Below are 23,991 nucleotides of genomic sequence, written 5' to 3'. Positions count from 1 at the left end.
GGGCAAACCTATGCATACAGGTCCACAGTTCCCTGAAAGTGGCAACACAAATGGATAAGGTGTTCAAGAAGGCATTTGGCATGAAACACAGAATATAAAAATTGGCAAGTCATGTAGCAGCTGTACAGAATTTTAATTAGACCACATTTTGAATGTTGCATACAGTTCTGTGGAAGGATGTGGAGGCTTTGGAGAGGGTACAGAAATGGTTTATCAGGATGTTACCTGGTTTGGAAGCTATTAGCTCTGAGAAGAAACTGGACAAACTTATTTTGTTTTCACTTGAACCTTGGAGTATGAGTAATGACCTGATAGAAGTTTATAACATTATGAGAGGTGTGGATAGAATGGATAGTCAGAATCTTTTGCCCCCAGGGTGAAAATATCAATTAGTTGGGACATAAGTTTGAGGTAAAAAGGGGAAAATTTAGAGATGTGACTGTCAAGTTTTTTACACAGAGGATGGTAAGTGCCAGAGGGGATGATGGAGGTAGAAAGAATAGCATTGCTTAAGAAGTATCTTGTCAGATATTTGAATATGCATGGAGTAGAGCGATATGGGTCAGGTAGACGCAATAGGTGTTTAGTTTAGAAAGACATCATGTGTCAGTACAGTCATAGAGTCATAGAGATGTACAGCATGGAAACAGACCCTTCGGTCCAACCCGTCCACGCCGACCAGATATCCCAACCCAATCTAGTCCCACCTACCAGCACCCGGCCCAAATCCCTCCAAACCCTTCCTATTCATATACCCATCCAAATGCCTCTTTAATGTTGCAGTTGTACCAGCCTCCACCACTTCCTCTGGCAGCTCATTCCATACACGTACCACGCTCTGCATGAAAAAGTTGCCTCTTAGGTCTCTTTTATATCTTTCCCCTCTCACCCTAAACCTATGTCCTCTAGTTCTGGACACCCCGACCCCAGGGAAAATACTTTGTCTATTTACCCTATCCATGCCCCTCATAATTTTGAAAACCTCCATAAGGTCACCCCTCAGCCTCCGACGCTGCAGGGAAAACAGCCCCAGCCTGTTCAGCCTCTCCCTGTGGCTCAGATCCTCCAACCCTGGCAACAAGCTTGTAAATCTTTTCTGAACCCTTTCAAGTTTCACAACACCTTTCTGATAGAGAGCAGAATTGCAAGCAATATTCCAACAGTGGCCTAACCAATGTCCTGTACAGCCGCAACATGACCTCCCAACTCCTGTACTCAATACTCTGACCAATAAAGGAAAGCATACCAAACACCACCTTCACTATCCTATCTACCTACGACTCCACTTTCAAGGAGCTATGAACCTGCACTCCAAGGTCTCTTTGTTCAGCAACACTCCCTAGGACCTTACCATTAAGTGTATAAGTCCTGCTAAGATTTGCTTTCCCAAAATGCAGCACCTCGCATTTACCTGAATTAAACTCCATCTGCCACTTCTCAGCCCATTGGCCCATCTGGTCCAGATCCTGTTGTAATCTGAGGTAACCCTCTTCACTGTCCACTACACCTCCAATTTTGGTGTCATCTGCAAACTTACTAACTGTATCTCTTATGCTTGCATCCAAATCATTTATGTAAATGACAAAACATAGAGGACCCAGCACCGATCCTTGTGGCACTCCACTGGTCACAGGCCTCCAGTCTGAAAAACAACCCTCTACCACCACCCTCTGTCTTCTACCTTTGAGCCTGTTCTGTATCCAAATGGCTAGTGTCTTGGTGGGCTGAAGGGCCCATTCCTTCGCTTCTTGGTTCTGACATGCAATGTTAGTAACCATTTCAAGAGGACTACAATGTAAAAGCATTGACATATGTTCCATTCAGACCGCATTTGAAATACAGTGGCAGTTCTAGGCCCCGTATCTAAGGAAGAAAGTGCTAGCATTGGAGAGGTGGGACAGGGGAGTGGTGTTCAGAGGAGATTTACAAGAATGATCCCGAGGACGAAGGACTTGTCATATGAGGAGTGATTGAAGACTCTGGGTCTGCAGTAGGTTTGAAGGTTGGGGGATGGAGGGATATCTCATTGGAACTTATAGGATACTGAGAGATCTGGACAGAATGGAAATGGAGAAGATGTTTCCATTGGTAGGAGATACTGGGATGCAAAGACATAGCCTCAGAATGAAGGGAACGGAGATGAGGAGGAATTTCTTTATCCAAAGGGTGGTGAATCCGTGGAATTCACGGCCGCAGATGGCTGCGGAGGTCAATTCATTGAGTGTATTTTAGACAAAGACAGAAAGGTCCTTGATTGTAAGGGGATCAAGGGTTACTGGGAGATGGCAGGACAAGAGCATTGAAAAACATATCAGCCACAATCAAATGGCAGAGCAGGTTCAAAGGCCTAATTCTGCTCCTTTATCTTCGGGTCTTATGGGTTTCACCAGGGCAGGTTCCTGATGTCCTGGGGAAGCATTTGCTAGAGTGGTTGTGAAGATTTTAAATTAAAATGGCAGGGGACCTATGCAAGGTGTCAGAAAAAGGAGAATTAAAGACAAGAAATGGGAATAAGAAAAGGGATCGGCAGAGAAATCAAAGGCCAGAATCAAACATGGACATAGTGAAAAATAATGGACACAGGACCAGTAATGTTTAATAGACAAGCCTAAAAGCATTGTGCCTCAATGCACACAGCATTTGCAATAAAATGAATGAATTAATTGCACAAATAGATATGAACTGGTATGATATAGTCAGGATTGGAGAGGCATGGCTGCAAGGTGACCAGAGATGGGAAATGAATACCCACCAGTATTCAATATTTAAGAAGGACAGACAAAAAGGAAATAATGATGGAATTGAGTTGCTGGTTAAAGAAGAAGAAATTAATGAAACATCATGCTCTGATAATATGGAATGTGAGTAGAGCTCAAAAACGCCAAGGCACAAAAACATTACTGGGGTTTGTGTATGGATTGCCAAACTGTAGGCGAGATGTTGGGAAAATTAGAGACACATGCAATATTGTAACATTTGTAATTCTAGGAGACTTTAAGTTGCCTATAGATGGGCCTAATCAAATTAGTAACAATACTGTAGGGGAGGAACTCCCTGAATGTAAACAGAATGATTTTCTCAACCAATACATGGAGGAAGCAGGCCATTCTACACTGGGTATTTTGTCATGAGAAAGGAATAATTAGCAATTTAATTATGCAAGGCTCCTCAGAGATGAGCAACCATATGACTGAATTCCTCATTCACATGGACAGTGGAGAAGTTGATTCTGAAACTAGGGTCCTGAATGTAAAGAGGGGAAACTACAATGATAATTGAGTGTGAGAGTTGGCAACTCAATAGTTTAACAGTGGAAAGACAATGGCAAGCAATCAAAGAGCACATGGGTGAACTGAAACAATTGTTCATTCCTGTCTGGTCTAAAGGTAAAATAGAAAAGGTGGCTCAACTATGGCTCACAAAAATAAAGACAAAGGAAGAGGTGTAGAAACTAGCCAGAACTAACAACAGATGTGGAGTGGGAGCAGTTTATAATTTAGCAAAGGAGATAAATGGGAAAATAGAGTAAGCTCGAGGGGAACATAAAGCTGACTGTAAAAGTTGGTATAGGTATGTGGAGAGAAAAAGATTCATGAAGGTAAACGTAGGTCCCTTCCAGTCAGAAATAAGGAAATCTATAATGGGGATACAAAAGAAATGGCTGCTGAAGTCAATACACATTTTGGTCTGTGTTCACAAAGAATGCAGATAAGAAACAGAAATGCTGGGGAACTCAGTGTTTAATGATAAGGAAGAACTGAAGGAAATCAGTATATGTAGGGAAATAGTGTTGGGGAATTTGATGGGATTGAAAGCTGATAAATCCCCACATCTGGATAATGTAAATCCCACAGTATCAAAGGAAGTGGCCCAAAAATAATGGATGCACTGGTGATCATCTTCTAAGATTCTATAGACGACGGATTAGTTCCTACAGACTGGAGGGTAGTTAAAGTAACCTCTCTGTTTAAGAAGGAAGGCAGACAGAAAACCAGGAATTATACACCAATGAGTCATATTGAGGTAATGTGTAAGATGTTAGAGTCTATTATTATGATGGAATTCATAGCTGAGCACTTGGCAAATTGTGACAAGATCATATGGAGTCAGCATAGATTTAGGAAAGAAAAATCTACTGGCATTCTTTAAGTATGCAATTAATGGAATTGATAAGGGGAAACCAGTGAATGTGATTTATCTGGACTTTCAGAAGGCTTGCAACAGTCCCACATGTGAGATTAGTGTGTAAAATAAAAGCAAATGGAATTGGGGCTATTGTATTGAGATGGACAGAAAACTGGTTGGCAGATAGGAAAAAAAAGTAGGAATAAACTGTCTTTTTCCAAAGAGCTTGTAGTGACCGGTGGGGTACCGCAGGGCTCAGTGCTGGGCCACAGCTATTCACAATACGTATTAATGAGGGATCGAAATATAATGTCTCCAGTTTTACAGATGACACAAAGTTAGATGGAAGGATGGGCTAGGAGGAGGATGCAGAGGTGCTTCAGGGTGATTTAGATAAATTGAGTGACTGACAAATACATACCAGATATAGTACAATTATGGAATCATAGAATGTTACAGAACAGAAAACGGCCATCATATCTATACCAGCTCCCAAAAGAGCCATCAGCTAGTTTCATTCTCTAGCCCCAACTTCATAGCCCTTTAAATTCATCACATTCAAATATATATCCAGCTGTCCTTTGAAACTTCCTACGGAATCTGCCTCTCCAATTTCAAATACCCTCCCTTCCCAGCCCTTCCCCCTCCCTTCCATTCCTCTCAGCCACCTACCAGTTTCATCCCTCCCATCAACCAACGAGATCGTACCTCTACCTGTCTACACCTATCCCCACCTCACCACTCTGCACCCCCACCGCCTTTATCTACAGCTCCCTTACACCTACCCCCAGTCCTGAAGAAGGGTTACACCCAAACTGCGACTTCTCCACCTCCTGATGCTGTCTGGCTTGCTGTGCTCTTCCAGCCTCCTGCTTGTCTACCTTGGGATTCCAGCATCTGCAGTTTTTTTTCTCCACCATTCTCCTAGGCAGCACATTCCAAATCCTGATAGTTCTCTAAGTAAAGTATTATAGGATCTTAGAATTTTACAGTGCAGCAGGAGGCAATACAACCCACTATGTCTGTACTGGCTCCAAAAGTGCTCTCCAGCTAGCCCCATTCTGCAGCCTCACCTCTGTAGCTCTCTGAATTCATCACATTGAAATATATATCCAGCTCTCTTTTGAAATCTATATGGAATCTGGCTCCATCACTCTTCCAGATAGTGCATTCCAATTTCACATAATCTTTCTGACAGAAGGAGACCAGAATTGTACGCAATATTCCAACAGTGGTCTAACCAAAGACTTGTACAGCCACAATATGACCTCCCAGCTCCTGTACTCAATATTCTGACCAAACGCCTTCTTCACTATCCTATCTATCTGTGACTCCACTTTCAAGGAGCAATGAACCTGCACTCCAAAGTCTCTTTGTTGAGCAACACTCCTTAGGACCTTACCATTAAGTGTATAATTCCTGCTAAGATTTGCTTTCCCAAAATGCAGCACTTCACATTTATCTGAATTAAACTCCATCTGCCACTTCTCAGTCCACTGGCCCATCTGATCAAGATCCCGTTGTAATCTAAGGTAACCTTCTTCACTGTCCACTATACCTCCAATTTTGGTGTCATCTGCAAACTTACTAACTATACCTCTTATGCTCGCATCCAAATCATTTATATAAATGATGAAAAGTAGTGGACCCAGCACCGATCCTTGTGGCATTCCACTGATTGCAGGCCTCCAGTCTTAAAAACAACCCTCCACCACCACCCTCTGTCTTCTACCTTTGAGCCAGTTCTGTATCCAAATGACGAGTTCTCCCTGTATTCCATGAGATCTAACCTTGCTAACCCAGTCTCCCATGGGGAACCTTGTCGAACACCTTACTGAAGTCCATATAGATCACATCTACCACTCTGCCCTCATCAATCTTCTTTGTTACTTCTTCAAAAAACTCAAGCAAGTTTGTAAGACATGATTTCCCACGCACAAAGCCCAGTTGACTATCCTTAATCAGTCCTTGCTTTTCCAAATACATGTACATCCTGTCCCTCCAACAACTTGCCCACCACCAACGTCAGGCTCACCGGTCTATAGTTCCCTGGCTTGTCTTTACCACCCTTCTTAAATAGTGGCACCACGTTAGCCAACCTCCAGTCTTCCGGCACGTCACCTGTGACTATCGATGACACAAATATCTCAGCAAGAGGCCCACAATCACTTCTCTAGCTTCCCACAGAGTTCTTGAATACACCTGATCAGGTCCTGGGGATTTATCCACTTTTATGTGTTTCAAGACATCCAGCACTTCCTCCTCTGTAATATGGACATTTTGCAAGGTGTCACCATCTATTTCCCTACATTCTGGATCTTCAATGTCCTTTTCCACAGTAAACACTGATGCAAAATACTTGTTTAGTATCTGCTCCATCTCCTGTGGCTCCACACAAAGGCCACCTTACTGATCTTTGAGGGGCCCTATTCTCTCCCTAGTTACCCTTTGGTCCTTAATGTATTTGTAAAAACCCTTTGGATTCTCCTTAACTCTATTTGCCAAAGTTATCTCATATCCCCTTCCTCCCCTCCTGATTTCCCTCTTAAGTGTACTCCTACTGCCTTTATACTCTAAGGATTCGCTCGATCTATCCTGTCTATACCTGACACATCCTTCTTTCTTTTTCTTAAGCAAACCCTAAATTTCTTTAGTCATCCAGCATTCCATATACCTAGCAGGCCTTCCTTTCACCCTAACAGGAATATACTTCCTCTGGACTCTTGTTATCTCATTTCTGAAGGCTTCCCATTTTCCAGCTGTCCCTTTACCTGCGAACATCTGCGCCCAATCAGCTCTTGAAAGTTCTTGCTTAATACTGTCAAAATTGGCCTTCCTCCAATTTAGAGCTTCAACTTTTAGATCTGGTCTATCCTTTTCCATCACTATTTTAAAACTAATAGAATGGTGAGAATATTTGAATAAAAGAGAAGGGATGTCTTGCTACAATGATACAGGGCCTTGGTTTTGGTCTCCACATGTGAGGAAGGATGTTGTTGTGAGAGAGTACAGCTGATTCCTGGGATGGCCGAACTGACATATGAGGAAAGCCCAAATCAGTTAGAATTATATTCACCGGACTTCTGAAGAATGAGGGGAGACCTCACAGAAACCTATATAATTTTAAACGGACTAGACAGGGTGAGTGGAGGAGGGATGTTCCGAATGACAGAATCATGGGTCACAGAATAATTTATTCATTCATGGGATGTGGGCATTGCTAGCTGGGTCAGCATTTATTGCCCATCCCTAGTTGCCTTGAGAAGGTGTTGGTGAGCTGCCTTCTTGAATTGCTGCAATCCATGTGCTGTCAATAGATTCACAATGCCCTTAAGGAGGGAATTCCAGGATTTTGACCCAGCAACAGTGATATATTTCCAAGTCAGGATGGTGAGTGTCTTGAAGGAGGACGTGGTGTTTCTTGGCCTCCTAGATGGTATAGGTCCTGGGTCTCGAGGGTACTGTCAAAAGATCTTTGGTGAATTTCTGCAATGCACCTTGTAAATAGTACACACGCCTGCGACTGAGCAGAGGTGGTTGACAGGAGGTAAACCATTTTCAACTAAGATGAGGAGAAATTTCTTCGTCCAGAGAATGGTGAGACTGTGGAATTCACTATCACAGAAAACAGTTGAGGGCAAAACATCAACAACACAAAAGAAAATCAAAGAACTGCTGATGCTGGAAATACGAAATAAAATCAGAAATTGCTGGAAAGAGTGAGCAGGTCTGGAAGCAGTTGTCAAGAGAAAACAGAGTAAACTTTCAGTCCAGTGACCCTTCTTCCAGAATGGTCAGAACATTATAAGATTTGTAGTAGTAGTAGTAGTAGTAGGATACAGCATTTGGGGCTAAAGGGGTCAAAGAATATGGTGGAAAAGCAGGAACAGGCTTTTAAGTATGATAAACAGACATGGACCTAATGAATGGTGGAATAGCCTACTCCTACTTTATGTTTGTAGACAAAGGAGGCTGGAAACTGTAGCTGTAACAGTTGGATTGAGGCCAATGATTGGGGCAGCACGGTAACTCAGTGATTAGCACTGCTGCCTCACACCACCAGGGACTCAGGTTCAATTTCATCCTCGGGCGACCATCAGTGTGGAGTTTGCACATTCAGTTTAGTGGACTGACCATTCTAAATTGCCCGTAGTATCAAGGGATGTGCAGGCTCGGTGGGAAATGCGGGGTTACAGGGATTGGATGGGGGAGTGGGATGCTCTTCTGAGGGTTGGTGTGGATTTGATGGGCCAAATGGCCTGCTTCCACACTGTAGGAATTCTATGGTTAGGGGTGGAAACCCTGGCAGTAATGGACAGGAGCAAGGGGGGCTGCAATTAATGGAAACCCAAACCTCAACAGCTGAATGGATAAAGAAATGATCAGATACAAATGAGATGCACACACTGACTTGAAAGGGTGGAAGGGGGAGGCTAATAACTGGGGGCAAACACCTGCCTCTAATTAAGAAAGGGAGGCAGTGAGGGTTGGAGAAACAGCTTTTGGACCAGAATTTTCATGCATTCTTCAGAGGGAAGGGTTCCAGTGACGAGGAAGCTCACAGGGCTGAGGGCAGAACAAATTATTGGGGAGGTTTCATGACCCGGGTGAAAAGCCCAAACAAGCAAACAGATACAAACCTTATCTGCACCAAAGCAGGAGACGAGAGAGGAGAGGAGCAAATATTTGGCTTTCACCTGCCATGGGAGGGCTTTAAGACGATGCAGTAAGAATGAGTAAAGAGGCAGCTTCACATCCCCAAAGTGGCTGCATTCCTGTCTGTAAATATCCAAGAACAGGCGGAAAGAACAATGTACAGAATCCAGCAGACCCTCCACCTGCCAACAACAAGAACATTGCAGGGCATCAGTTACACAAACCATAAACTCCAGACTTAGAGAAGTATAGTACAGCAACAGATCCTTCTATCCAACTTGTCCATATCGACCAGATATCCTGACCTAATCAACTCCCAATTGCCAGCACTTGGCCCATATTCCTCCAAACCCTTCCTATTCATATACCCACCCAGATACCTTTTAAATGTTGTAATTGTACCAGTCTTGACCACTCCTCTTGCAGCTCATTCCATACATGCACTACACTCTGCGTGAAAAAGTTGCCCCTTAGGTCCCTTTTAAATTTTTCCCCTCTCACCCTATATCTTTGCCCTCTAGTTTGGTTTCCTTTTCAGCAGCTCTCTGCATGGCCCTGAGTAAGAACCAAGCTTCACTGTGAGGCTGAGTTACCTGATGCTGTGAATTAGCCTGGGACCAACAAGCAAGATTAGAGTGGTGCTGGAAAAGCACAGCAGGTCAGGCAGCAGGAAAGTCGACGTTTCGGGCAGGAACCCTTCATCACGACAAGCATCCTATGTACCTCCAGACCAGTGTAAATATTTTCAGGAAAAGCACAGTATGGGATTAGATACAGAGTAAAGCTTCTCTTCTACACTGTCTCAATTAACCATTCCCTACGCAGGTACAGCATGGGGCTAGTAACACAGTAAAGCTACCTCTACTCTTTTAAACCGAAAATAGGGCTCCTGTTATATTGTCCCCATCAAATAGTGATATGACAGATTTAGGTACAAAGTTAAGCTGCCTCTATACTCTTCCCCATCAAACTTTTCCAGGACAAGTGCAGCACAGGATTAAATTCACAGTAAAGCGTCCTCTACAGTTTTCACCTGAAAGAAAAGTTCTGCACTTGTTCCCAACAAACATTCCCATGGCAAGTACACCATGGGATTAGATACGGAGTAAGGCTCAACTCTTTTAATTAGAATGTAAAGCCTCCCCTACACTGTTCCCCCATCATACATTTCCAGAACACTGACAGCATGGCTCGGATACATTGTACAGCTCCCTCTTGACGGTCCCCATCAAACATTCACATGACAGACAGCATGAGCTTAGGTACAGAGTACCTGAAGAAGGGCATGTGCCCGAAACGTTGAATCTTCTGTTCCCTAGATGCTGCCTGACCTGCTGTGCTGTTCCAGCAATAAAGTTTCAGCTTTGATCTCCAGCGTCTGCAGACCTCACTTTCTCCTCCTTAGGTACAGAGTAAAGCTACCTCTAATTATCTAAACTGAAAGCAAAGCTCCCCACATCTTGAAAATTAAAAATAAAGCCCCCAGTCAACTTGAAATTGAAATACTCTGTACTCTTTAAACTGAAAATAAAGCTTCCTCAACTCCTTTAAACTTAATGTAAAGCTCCTTTATATTGTTCGCATCAAATCTTTCCAATGAAAAATTGTTCAGTGAAAATATATGGGTAGCAATTAGAAATAAGAAAGGAAAGGTCACCTTGACGGGATTGTACTATAGGCCCCCCCAACAGTCTGGGGGAAATTGAGAAACAAGTATGTCAGGTGATCTCAGATATATGAAAGCATAATAAGGTTGTAATAATTGGGAGTTTTAATTTTCCAAACATTGACTGGGGCTACCAAACAGTAAAGGTTTGGATGATGAAAAATTTGTTAAATGTGTTCAAAAACATTTTTTTTATCAATATGTAAATGCTCCTACAACAGAAGGAGCAAAACATGACCTTCTTTTGGGCAAAAAATCGACAAATCTGAGGTGATTTGCCAAATACAGGTCGAAATTATACGAAGAACCCTTCGGAGTATTTATAGGCAGAGGGATCTGGGTATGTAGGTCTACAGATCACTGAAGATGTCAGTGCAGGGAGATAAGGTAGCAAAAACGGCCTGTGGCATGCTTGCCTTCATTGGAAGGGACATTGAGTATAAGGACAGACAAGTTATGCTGCAGTTTTACAGCACTTTAGTTAGGCCATACTTGGAATATTGAGTATAGTTCTGGTTACCACACTACCAGAAGGATGCAGACGCTTTGGAGAGTGTACAGAAAAGGTTTACCAGGATGTTGCCTTGTCTGGAGGATTGTAGCTATGAAGAAAGATTGAATAGACTGGGTTTGTTTTCACTGGAATGCAGGAGGTTGAGGGCGACCTGATAGAAGTTTATAAGGTTATGAATAACATGGATAGAGTGGAAAGTATGAGGCTTTTTCCCAGGGTTGAGGAGTCAATTACGACAGAACACAGGTTCAATGTACGTGGGGAGTTTAAAAGAAATTAATGAAGCAAGGTTTTCACACAAAGGGTGGTGAGTGCTTGGAACATGCTACCAGAGGTGGTGGAAGCAGACACAATAGCAGCATTCAAGTAACACCTGGACGAATACATGAATAGGAAGTGAATAGAGGGATACGAATCCTGTAAGTGAAGACTGAATTAGTATGGAAAGGCAAAATGTGTCAGCACAGGCTTGGGGGGCTGATGGGCCTGTTCCTGTGCTGTATTCTTCTTTGTTCTAAAAAGGCAGGGCAGGTGACTGAAGTAAAAGTAGGGGAACAGTTTGGATCTTGCAATCATAATTCTATTAGTTTCAAAATGGCTATGGAAAAGGATAAGCCTTCCATAAACGTTAATATTTTCAACTGGAGTTAAACAAAATTTTTATGGTATGAGACAAGAGCTTTCAAGAATTGATTGGAGTAGACTGTTCGCAGGTAAAAGGACATCCAATAAGTGGGAGGCTTTCAAGAGCGTAATGACGAGAACATATTTCATAGAATTTCAATTCATAGAATCCCTACAGGGTGTAAACAGGCCCTTCGGTCCTCCAAGTCCACACCAACTCTCGAAATAGTAATCCACACAAACCCATTCCCCATTACCCTACATTTACCCCGAACCTACAGAACACTATAGGCAATTTAGCATGGCCAATTCACCTAACCTGCACATCTTTGGATTGTGGGAGGAAACCAGAGCATCTGAAGGAAACCCACACAGACATGGGGAGAATGTGCAAACTCCACATGGACAGTCGCACGAGGCTGGAATTGAACCCAGGTCCCTGGTGCTGTGAGGCCGCAATGCTAACCACTGAGCCACCGTGCCGCATTAGAGTGAATGGTAAGGCTAGTAAGATTAAGGAACAATTATGGAATAAAGTTTTGAAGTTCTAGTCAAGAATAAAAGAAAATCTTACTTTAGATATCGACAACTGAATTCAAATGAATCTCTTACACAATAGTGTGGGAGCATTCTTAAGAAAGAAATCAGGAAAGCAAAGAGGGAATGTGAGATCGCTTTGGCAGGTAAGGTTCAGGATAATCTGAAGAGATTCTACAAGTACATTAAGAGTAAGAGGGTAATTACAGAGAGGATAGGGTTCCTTAAAGATCAAGAAAGTCGACTTTGTGTTGAACCCCAGGAGACGGGAGAGATACTAAATGAATATTTTGTGTCAGTTTTTACTGTGGAGAAAGAAATGGAGAACGCAGGAAAATAAATATTGATTAAAAATGGATAAATCTTTGGTCTAAAGTATCCCAAAACTATTTGGGAAGGGAGGAAATTGCAAGACCCCTTACAGAAATATTTGCATCATCCATAACTTCACGTGAGATGCCTAATGACTGAAGAGTGGCTAATGTTGTGCCTTTGTTTAAGAAGGTTCGTAAGGAGAAACTGGGGAACTAGAGACCTGTGAGTCTGACTTCGGATGTGGGTAAGTTGTTGGAGGTGATTTTAAAAGGTAGGCTTTAGAGACATTTAGAGAAGCACAAATTGATTACGGATAGCCAGCATAGTTTTGCGTGAGGAAAATCATATCTCATAAATTTGACTGAGTTTTTTGAGGAAGTTACCAAAAAGATTGATGAGGGCAGAGCAGTAGACATTGTTTACTTGAACTTTAATAAAGCCTTCGACAAGGTTCTGCATGGGAAACTAGTTAGTAAAATTCGGTCACAGGGTGAACTTACCAATTGCATACATAATTGGCTTAACGATAAGAGAGAGAGAGAGGTAGTGAAGGGCTGCTTTTCAGACTGGAGGCCTGTGACCAGCAATGTTCCACAGGGATTGGCTCTGGGTCCTCTTTTGTTTGTCATTTATATAAATGATTGGGATGAGACCATAGAAGGAAAGGATGGGAAGTTTGCAGATGATATCAAAATTGGTGACATAGTGGAGTGTGAAGCAGATTTTCTAAGATTACAAAGGGATCTTAATTAAATGGGTTAATAGGCTGAAAAAAGGCAAATGGAGTTCAATCTGGATGAATGCAAGGTATTGGATTTTGGTACAACAAACAGGGGAAGGGCTTATACAATTAATATTAGGGCCTTGGGTAGAGTTATAGAACAGAGGGACCTAGGGGTTCAGGTACATAATTCTTTAAAGTTTACATAACATATAGAGAGGTTGGTTAAAAAAGCAGTTAGCACGCTTGCCTTTACTACTTAACCCTTTGAGTTTCAGAGTTGGGACGTCATGTTGAGGTTGTACAGGACATTAGTGAGATTTCTTCTGGAGTACGGTGTCTGATTCTGGTCGCTGAGTTATAAGAAGGATATTATTAAGCTGGAGAGGGTTTAGAAGAGATTTACCAGGGTGTTGCCAGGTATGGAAGGTTTGAATTGTAAAAAAAAGGCAGATAGACTACGACTTTTTTTCACTGGAGCATAGAAGGTTGAGAGGTGACCTTACAGAAAATCATAAAATCATGAGGTGTATAGGTAGTGTTGATTGTAGGTGTCTTGCCCTAGGATGGAGGATTTCAAAACTAGGGGACATATTTTAAGGTGAAAGGAGAGAGATTTAAAAAAGATATAAGGGCAAATGTTTTTACAAGGTGGTTCACGTTTGGAATGAACTTCCTAAGGAAGTGGTGGACGTAGGTAGTTACAAAATTTAAAAGACACTCAGGTAAGTGCATGAATAGGAAGATTTGGAGGAATATGGACCAGAAGCAGGCAGCTGGGACTGGTTTAGTTTGGGATTACGTGTTTCCGGGATCGGTTGGATTAAATAATCTATTTCTGTGCTGTATGACAGGGACAGCATGGGGTCAGACGCAGAGTTAGCCTCCCTCTATTCTTTTAAACTGAAATTAAAGCTCCTTCTACACTGTTCCTTCAAACATTCCTAGGACAGGAACTGCACACACTTAGGTAAAAACAATGACTGCAGATGCTGGAAACCAGATTCTGGATTAGTGGTGCTGGAAGAGCACAGCAATTCAGGCAGCATCCGAGGACAGGCAAAATCGACGTTTCGGGCAAAAGCCCTTCTATTCCTGATGAAGGGCTTTTGCCCGAAACGTCGATTTTGCCTGTCCTCGGATGCTGCCTGAATTGCTGTGCTCTTCCAGCACCACTAATCCAGAAACTGCACACACTTAGTTACAAAGTAACACGTCTTTTACATTGTCCTCATCAAACAATCTCAGCACAGGGATAGCAAGGGCTCTCTCTACTCTTTTATACTAAATATAAAACTGCCTCGAAACTGTCCCACGAAACAATCCCAGCATAGGTACTGCACAGGGTCAGATACAGAGTAAAAATCTCACTACTCTTTTAACCTGAAAGTAAAGCTCCCTTGATACTGTCTACATCAAACACTCTCAGGACACATACTGTGCAGGGCAAGATGCAGAGTAAAGCTCTTCTACTCTCTTAACCTGAAAGTAAACTAAAAGCAAAGCTCTCTTTGACAAGAATAGAAATAGCTGGAGAAAATCCATGAAGTGAGGTGGTCACATCGGAGATGCAGGAGGAGAGACCACCAGGAAAACTAAAGTGAGTCGGCAGAGAGTGCAGGAATCCCCTGTGGCCATTCCCCTCAAAACAAGTATATCATTTGCATACTGTGGGGGGGGGGGGAGGTGGATGATCGTTCAGAGGAAAGCAGCAGTAGCAAGGTCCGTGGCACTTTGACTGGCTCTGGAGCACAGCAGAAAAGGGTAAAGATAAATAGAACCTTGGTGAGAGACAACTCGATAGTTAGGGGGACAGACAGGAGATTCTGTGGCCACAAACAGGAATCCAGGTGTATTGTCTCCTGGGTGGCAGGGTCCAAGATACCTCGGAGAGACTGCATAACGTTCTCAAGGAGGACAGTGAGCAGCCAGAGGTCATTGTGCATGTTGACACAAGTGACAATAGATAGAAATAGGGATGAGGTCCTGCCGAGTGATTATAGAGAGCTAGGAAAAAGGTTAAAAACCAGGGCCTCAACGATGGTAATCTCTGGATTACTTCCAATGCCATGCGTTAGTGAGGGTAAGGTCAGAAGGCTGTGGTGCAGGGGGCAGGGTTTGAGATTTTTAGATCATTATGATCTTTTCTGGGGCAGAAGTGACCTGTTCAAGAGGGACAGGTTGCACCTGAATTGGAGGGGACCAATATCTTGGTGGCCAGGTTTGCTAGTGCTACAAGGGAGGAATTAAATTAGATTGGCAGTGGGCTGGGATCTTCAACAGCTGGGAGGCAAGTGCGAAGCTGGAAGGAGATACAGTAATCAGAAATAGTAAGTTGAAGAGACAGATCAGGTTGGAACACAACAGGGTCCGAGAAATGCCCGTTGTACTAAATTGCATTGATTTTAATGCAAGAGGGCTGACAGGTAAGGCTGATGAACTCAGGGTACGGATAGGTACGTGGGAGTGGGATATTATAGACATTACAGAAACATAGCTAAGGGAGAGACAGGACTGGTGGCTTAATGTGCCAGGATACAGGTGCTTTAGGCAGGACAGAGTTGGAGGAAAGGGGAAGTGAAGTTGCATTTTTGATTAAGGTGAGTATTCCACAGCAGTAATCAGAGATGAAATCACTGAAGGATCATCCAGTAAGGCTAAGAAATCAGAAAGGGGTGGTGATGTCATTGGGGTTGTATTGTAGGGCCCCAAGTAGTCAACGGAAATTAGAGCAACAAATATGCAGAGAAATTGGGGAGACTTGCAGAAGCAATATGGTGGTCATAGTAGGGGATTTTAATTTTCTTAACATAGACTGGGATTGACACAGCATTAAGGGCTTAGATGGGGTGGAATTTGTTAACTGCGTTCAGGAAAGTTTCCTTACATAGACGGTCCTACTTGGGAAGGGACAAAACTCAACCTACTCTTGGGAACTAGAACAGGACAGGTGACTGAGGTGACATGGGTGGAACACTTTGGGACTGGTGATCATAGTTCTACTAAGTTTAAAATAGTCAAGGAGGGAGACAAGACTGGTCCACAGCTTCAAGTTCTAAATTAGGCAAGGTGAATTTTGATGGAATGAGACAGGAGTTTGCAGGGGTTGATTGGAGTAGTTTGTTTGCAGGCAAAGGGACCTCCGGCAAGTGGGAGGTCTTTAAACATGAGATAGCGAGAGTTCAAAGTCTATATTTTCCTGTGAGGGTGATGGGCAAGGTTGGCAGGAATAGGGAATCCTGGATGACAAGAGATATTAAGGCTTTGACCAGAAAAAAGGAGGCACATTTCAGGTACAGGCAGCTGGGATCAAGGGATTCCCTGGAGATATATAGGGGATACAGGAGTTTACTGAAGCTGGAAATCAGGAGGGTGAAAAAACAGGCACAAATAGCCTTGACTGAGGAGGTTAAGTTGAATCCAAAGAAGTTCTTTAGTATAAAGGAAAAAGAATAACTAGAGACAGAATAGGACCAAAGTGGACATGGATGTGTAAAACCGCTGAAGATGGATGAGGTTCTCAATGAGTATTTCTCCTCTGTGTTTACTATGGAGAAAGACATGAAGACTTGGGAACTTGGGAAAGTTAGTCGTGAAAGTTAGTTTGTGGGCAGCACGGTGGCACAGTGGTTAGCACTGCTGCCTCACAGCGCTAGAGACCCGGGTTCAATTCCCACCTCAGGCGACTGACTGTGTGGAGTTTGCACGTTCTCCCCGTGTCTGCGTGGGTTTCCTCCGGGTGCTCCGGTTTCCTCCCACAGTCCAAAGATGTGCAGGGTCAGGTGAATTGGCCATGCTAAATTGCCCGTAGTGTTAGGTAAGGGGTAAATGTAGGAGTATGGGTGGGTTTCGCTTCGGCAGGTTGGTGTGGACTTGTTGGGCCGAAGGGCCTGTTTCCACACTGTAATGTAATCTAATCTAATCTAATCTAAAATATCTTGGGGACAGTCCATATCACAGTAGAGGAGGTGTTGGTTGTATTCAAGTGTATGAAGGTGGATAAATCTCCTGGTCCTGACCAGATATATCCAAGAACATGAAAGAGGCTAGAGAAGAAATTGTGGAGGCCCTGGCTGATATTTTTGCATCATTGTTAGCCACGGGTGATGTCCCGGAAGACTGGAGGGTAGCAAATGTTGTGCCATTATTCGAGAAGGGCTGCAAAGAAAAACCTGGGAACGAGAGACCAGTCAGCTTAGTTATGTAAGAAGATTCTGAGAGATAAGGTATACATGCATTTGGAAAGACAGGGTTTGATTAGGCGTAGTCAGCATGGCTTTGTGCATGGGAGATCATGCCGCACAAATTTGTTAGAGCTTTTGGTAAGGTTCCACATGGTAGGCTGCTCTGGAAGGTTAGATCGCATGAAATCTGACAGAGGTGGCAAATTGGCTACACAATTGGCTTGATGGTAGGAAGCAGAGGGTAATAGTGGAAGGATGCTTGTCGGACTGAAGGCCTATGGAGTGGAGTGTCTCAGGGATCATTGCTGGGTCCATTACTGTTTGTCATCTATATCAATGATTTGGATGAGAATGCACAAGGAAGGCATGATTAATAAGTTTGCTGATGACACTGAGTTAGGCAGTATTGTGGATAGTGAGGAAGGTTATCAGAAATTGAAGCAGGTCCTTGACCAGCTGGGGAAGTGGGCCAAGAAATGGCAAGTGAGGAGTTTAATATGGATAAGTGTGAGGTCTTGCATTTTGGCAAGTCAAATCATGGTAGGAGTTTCATGGTGAATGGTAGGACCTTAAGAAGTGTAGTGGAACAGAGGGACCTTGGAGTTCAGGTGCATGGTTCTCTGAAAGTAGGGTCACAAGTAGACAGGGCTGTGAAGAAAGCTTTTGGCACACTGGCCTGCTTCAGTCAAGGCATTAAGTATAGAAATTGGGAAGTTATATTGCAGTTGTACAGGATGTAGGTGAGGCCACACTTGGAGTTCAGTTTTGGTCACCTTGCTATAGGAAGGATGGTATTAAACTGGAAAGAGTGCAGAAGGAATTTACAAGGATGTTGCCAGGACTCAAGGGTCTGAGTTATAGGGAGAGGTTGGACAAGCTAGGACATTTTTATTTAGAGCACAGGAGAATAAGGAGGGATCTTATAGAAGCATATAAGATCATGAAAGGCATGTATAGGGTGAATGCACTCAGTCTTTTTCCCAGGGTTGGGAATCGAGGACACTCCCAAGGCAGGCACAGCACAAGGTTCGATACAAAATAAAGCTCCTTCTTCTCTTTTAAATTGAAAGTAAAGCTAACTCTACCATTGTTGAAAGTAAAGCTTCATCTACACTGTTCCCTTGAAGCACTCCCTGTACACGTACAGGATTAATACAGAGTAAACAATTCACACCCTTTTGTTTGATCAATTAAAACATAGTTCGTCTGTATTTTAACTCCATTTACTTGCCTTCATTCTCAATCTCTCAGCATTCTTCTCCAATAAATAATTGCTGATCTATATCTTGAAAGCTCTTATAACGGATCTGTCCTGTTCCTTATTCCTCCCTTCCCATCGCTGTCCTGTCTCTCTTTCTGTCTCTGTTCTCCTCTCTACCTCAATAAGCCCTTGAATTTATTATTGGAGAGAATGGACGATTTCAGTGCAAAAATATTGTCCGCTGACGTCAGTGCATCTGCCTGTGCACAAGTTCACAGGAATGTTACGATTACTGCCACACCCCAGAGAACCTCATCCTAATCCTGCCTGCTCTACCCTCTGACCCACAGATGATCCCTCGCAATTGCTTACTGGGCTTTCAATCTTGTGCCACATCAGCTCCAATAGTTGGGTGGTAAAAGTTGAATGCTGCTCGAGCAACCTCCCAGCACGCAGTCTCCAGATTTTGGCAATATTCATCTTTATGCACTTCAGCCACAGAGTCAGCACTGAAATCAAATGAGACACCAATGTCACATCATCCCATCACCACCAACACAACCCAAGCACATCCTGATCCCAACACACCCAACACTGACACATCACCAAACCTGTGCTGTGCTAACTCAGTCACTTCCAACCCTGTGCCAACTTGGTCCTGACATCCTTCCTGAACCCGACACCGCTACTGACCCTGTCTCGATCCCGGAGCCACAAACTCCATCCCAATCTTGGCACGCCAAATATCTCCCGATCCTGGTGCTTGACCATGTCCTGATCCCAGCGCCCCTGACCTTGTCCTGAACCCGGTGCCCCTGACCCTGTCCTGATCCCGGTGATCCTGACCCTGTCCTGATCCCGGCGCCCCTGACCCTGTCCTGACCCCGACGCCCCTGACCCTGTCCTGATCCTAGCGCCCCTGACCCTGTCCTGATCCCAGCGCCCCTGACCCTGTCCTGATCCCAGCGCCCCTGACCCTGTCCTGATCCCTGACCCTGTCCTGATCCCGGCGCCCCTGACCCTGTCCTGATCCCGGCGCCCCTGACCCTGTCCTGATCCCGGCACCCCTGACCCTGTCCTGATCCCGGCGCCCCTGACCCTGTCCTGATCCCGGCGCCCCTGACCCTGTCCTGATCCCGGCACCCCTGACCCTGTCCTGATCCCGGCACCCCTGACCCTGTCCTGATCCTAGCGCCCCTGACCCTGTCCTGATCCCGGTGCTCCTGACCCTGTCCTGATCACGGTGTTCCTAACCCTGTCCTGATCCCGGTGCCCCTGTCCTAATCCCTGCGCTCCTGACCCTGTCCTGAACCCGATGCCCGGACACTGTCCAGATCCCGGTGCTCCTGGTCCTGTCCTGATCCCGGGGCCCCTGACTCTGTCCTGAACCCGATGCCCCGGCTCTATCCTGATCCCGGTGCTCCTGACTCTGTCCTGATCCCGGTCCCCCTGACCTTGTCCTGATCTGGTGCCCCTGACCCGGTCCTGATCCTGGTGCCCCTGACCCTGTCCTGATCCTAGCGCCCCTGACCCTGTCCTGATCCCAGTGCTCCTTAACCTGTTCTGATCCCGGTGCTCCTGACCCTGTCCTGATCCCGGTGCCCCTGTCCTGATCCCTGCTCTCCTAACCCTGTCCTGAACCCGATGCCCTGACACTGTCCAGATCCCGGTGCTCCTGGTCCTGTCCTGATCCCGGCGCCCCTGACTCTGTCCTGAACCCGATGCCCCGGCTCTATCCTGATCCCGGTGCTCCTGACTCTGTCCTGATCCCGGTCCCCCTGACCTTGTCCTGATCTGGTGCCCCTGACCCTGTCCTGATCCTAGCGCCCCTGACCCTGTCCTGATCCCAGTGCTCCTGACCCTGTCCTGATCCCGGTGCTCCTGACCCTGTCCTGATCCCGGTGCCCCTGTCCTGATCCCTGCTCTCCTGACCCTGTCCTGAACCCGATGCCCTGACACTGTCCAGATCCCGGTGCTCCTGGTCCTGTCCTGATCCCGGCGCCCCTGACTCTGTCCTGAACCCGATGCCCCGGCTCTATCCTGATCCCGGTGCTCCTGACTCTGTCCTGATCCCGGTCCCCCTGACCTTGTCCTGATCTGGTGCCCCTGACCCGGTCCTGATCCTGGTGCCCCTGACCCTGTCCTGATCCTAGCGCCCCTGACCCTGTCCTGATCCCAGTGTTCCTGACCCTGTCCTGATCCCGGTGCTCCTGACCCTGTCCTGATCCCGATGCCCCTGTCCTGATCCCTGCTCTCCTGACCCTGTCCTGAACCCGATGCCCTGACACTGTCCAGATCCCGGTGCTCCTGGTCCTGTCCTGATCCCGGCGCCCCTGACTCTGTCCTGAACCCGATGCCCCGGCTCTATCCTGATCCCGGTGCTCCTGACTCTGTCCTGATCCCGGTCCCCCTGACCTTGTCCTGCTCTGGTGCCCCTGACCCGGTCCTGATCCTGGTGCCCCTGACCAGGTCCAGATCCCAGTGTCCATGACCCTGTCCAGGTCCCAGCGCCCCAGACTCTGTCCTCATCCCGGTGACCCTGTCCTGATCACAGCGCCCCTGACCCTGTTCTGATCCCGGTGACCCTGACCTGATCCCAGCGCCCCTGACCCCGCCCCGATCCCGGTGCCCCTGACCCTGTCCTGATCCCAGCGCCCCTGACCCTGTCCTGAACCCGATGCCCTGGCCCTATCCTGATCCCGGTGCTCCTGACCCTGTCCTGATCCTGGCGCCCCTGACCCTGTCCTGATCCTGGTGCCCCTGACCCTGTCCTGAATCCGATGCCCCGACCCTGTCCTGACCCCGGTGCTCCTGACCCTGTCCTGATCCCGGCGCCCCTGACCCTGTCCCGATTCCGTGCCCCTGACCCTGTCCTGAACCCAATGTCCCAGACCCTGTCTTGATCCCGGTGCTCCTGACCCTGTCCTGATTCCGGTGGCCCTGACCCTGTCCTGATCCCGGTGCCCCTGACCCTGTCCTAATCCTGGTGCTCCTGACCCTGTCCTGATTCCTGTGGCCCTGACCCTGTCCTGATCCTGGTGCCCCTGACCTGGTCCTGATCCCGGTGCTCCTGACCCTGTCCAGATCCCAGTGTCCATGACCCTGTCCTGATCCCAGCGCCCCTGACCTTGTCCTGACCCCAGCGCCCCGACACTGTCCCGATCCCGGTGCTCCTGACCCTGTCCTGATCCTGGTGCCCCTGTCCTGAACCCGGTGCCCCTGACCCTGTCCTGATCCCTGTGCTCCTGACCCTGTCCTGATCCCGGTTCCCCGACCCTGTCCTGATCCGGGTGCTCCTGACCCTGTCCTGAATCCGGTGCTCCTGGCCCTGTCCTGAATCCGTTGCCCCTGACTCTGTCCTGATCCGGGCGCCCCTTGACCTTGTCCTGATCCCGGCGCCCCTGACCCTGTCCTGAACCCGGTGCCCCTGACCCTGTCCAAAACCCAGCGCCCCTGACCCTGTCCCGATCCCGGCACCCCTGACCCTGTCCCAATACCGGCACCTCTGACCCTGTCCCAATCCCATTGCCCCGACCCTGTCCCGATCCCGGCGCCCCTGACCCTGTCCCGATCCCGGCGCCCCTGACACTGTCCTGATCCCGGTGCCCCTGACCCTGTCCTGATACCAGCGCCCCTGACCCTGTCCCGATCCCTGCGCCCCTGACCCTGCCCCGATGCCCCTGACACTGTCCTGATCCCGGTGCTCCTGATCCTGTCCTGAACCCGCGCCCTTGACCCTGTCTCGATCCCGGTGCCCGGACCCTGTCCTGACCCCGGCGCCCCTGACTCTGTCCTGAACCTGATGCCCCGACCCTATCCTGATCCCGGTGCTCCTGACCCTGTCCTGATCCCAGCGCTCCTGACCCTGTCCCGATCCCAGTGCCCCTGACCTGATCCCAGCGCTCCTGACCCTGTCCTGAACCCGATGCCCTGACACTGTCCAGGTCCCAGTGCTCCTGGCCCTGCCCTGATCCCGATGCTCCTGATCCTATCCTGATCCTGGCGCCCTTTACCCTGTCCCGATCCCAGTGTCCCGGACCCTGTCCTGACCCCGGCGCCCCTGACTCTGTCCTGAACCCGATGCCCTGGCCCTATCCTGATCCCGGCGCTCCTGACCCTGTCCTGATCCCGGCGCCCCTGACTCTGTCCTGAACCCGATGCCCCGGCCCTATCCTGATCCTGGTGCTCCTGACCCTGTCCTGATCCCGATGCCCCTGACCCTGTCCTGAACCCGGTGTCCCTGACCCTGTCCTGAACCCGGTGCCCCTGACCCTGTCCTGAACCCGGCGCCCCTGACCCTGTCCTGATCCCGGCGCCCCTGACCCTGTCCTGATCCCGACGCCCCTGACCCTGTCCTGATCCCGACGCCCCTGACCCTGTCCTGATCCTGGTGCTCTTGACCCTATCCTGATCCCCGGTGCTCCTGACCCTGTCCTGATCCCGGCGCCCCTGACCCTGTCCTGAACCCGGTGCTCCTGGCCCTGTCCTGAATCCAGTGCCCCTGACTCTGTCCTGATCCGGGCGCCCCTTGACCTTGTCCTGATCCCGGCGCCCCTGACCCTGTCCTGATCCCGGTGCCCCTGACCCTGTCCAAATCCCAGCACCCCTGACCCTGTCCAAATCCCAGCGCCCCTGTCCCTGCCCCGATCCCGGTACCCCTGACCCTGTCCCGATCCCATTGCCCCGACCCTGTTCCGAACCCGGCGCCCCTGATCCAGTCCTGATCCTGGTGCCCCTGACCCTGTCCCGATCCCTGCGCCCCTGACCCTGCCCCGACCCCGGTGCCCCTGACCCTGTCCTGATCCCGGTGCTTCTGATCCTGTCCTGAACCCGCGCCCTTGACCCTGTCTCGATCCCGGTGCCCGGACCCTGTCCTGACCCCGGCGCCCCTGACTCTGTCCTGAACCTGATGCCCCGACCCTATCCTGATCCCGACGCCCCTGACCCTGTCCTGATCCCGACGCCCCTGACCCTGTCCTGATCCCGGTCCCCCTGACCCTGTCCTGATCCTGGTGCTCCTGACGCTGTCCTGATCCTGGCGCCCCTGACCCTGTCCTGAACCCGGTGCCCCGGCCTGATCCTGATCCTGGTGCTCCTGACCCTGTCCTGAACCCGGTGCCCCGGCCTGATCCTGATCCTGGTGCTCCTGACCCTGTCCTGATCCCAGCGCCCCTGACCCTGTCCTGAACCCGGTGCCCCTGACCCTGTCCTGATCCCGACGCCCCTGACCCTGTCCTGATCCCGGCGCCCCTGACCCTGTCCTGATCCCGGCGCCCCTGACCCTGTCCTGATCCCGGCGCCCCTGACCCTGTCCTGATCCCGGCGCCCCTGACCCTGTCCTGATCCCGGTCCCCCTGACCCTGTCCTGATCCTGGTGCTCCTGACGCTGTCCTGATCCCCGGTGCTCCTGACCCTGTCCTGATCCTAGCGCCCCTGACCCTGTCCTGA

General features: G+C 47.8%; 1 protein-coding gene across 7 annotated transcripts in view; it reads right to left on the bottom strand.

Annotated features, from left to right (window-relative positions):
* LOC122562872 (tRNA (32-2'-O)-methyltransferase regulator THADA) overlaps positions 1-23,991 on the bottom strand; it is a 236,575-nt gene that overhangs the window by 142,617 nt on the left and 69,967 nt on the right. For all 7 annotated transcript variants that reach the window (XR_015761289.1, XM_088000251.1, XM_043716172.2 and 4 more), the window contains 2 exons: positions 18,916-19,052; positions 8,766-8,963 (listed from right to left, as the gene is read on the bottom strand). Coding sequence is in view for 6 of the 7 variants with exons in the window: in XM_088000251.1 (XP_087856377.1) it covers positions 8,766-8,963; positions 18,916-19,052 (335 nt within the window). In the remaining variant the exon portion in view is untranslated. The remainder of the gene's footprint in view (positions 1-8,765; positions 8,964-18,915; positions 19,053-23,991) is intronic.

This window comes from Chiloscyllium plagiosum, unplaced genomic scaffold, assembly GCF_037043375.1.
Source record: "Chiloscyllium plagiosum isolate Xiang-an unplaced genomic scaffold, Cpla_swu_hap1 HiC_scaffold_24, whole genome shotgun sequence".
Classification (NCBI taxonomy): Eukaryota; Metazoa; Chordata; class Chondrichthyes; order Orectolobiformes; family Hemiscylliidae; genus Chiloscyllium; species Chiloscyllium plagiosum.
The sequence above is the reverse complement of the archived record's forward strand: the minus strand, read 5'-3'. Positions and strand labels throughout refer to the sequence as shown.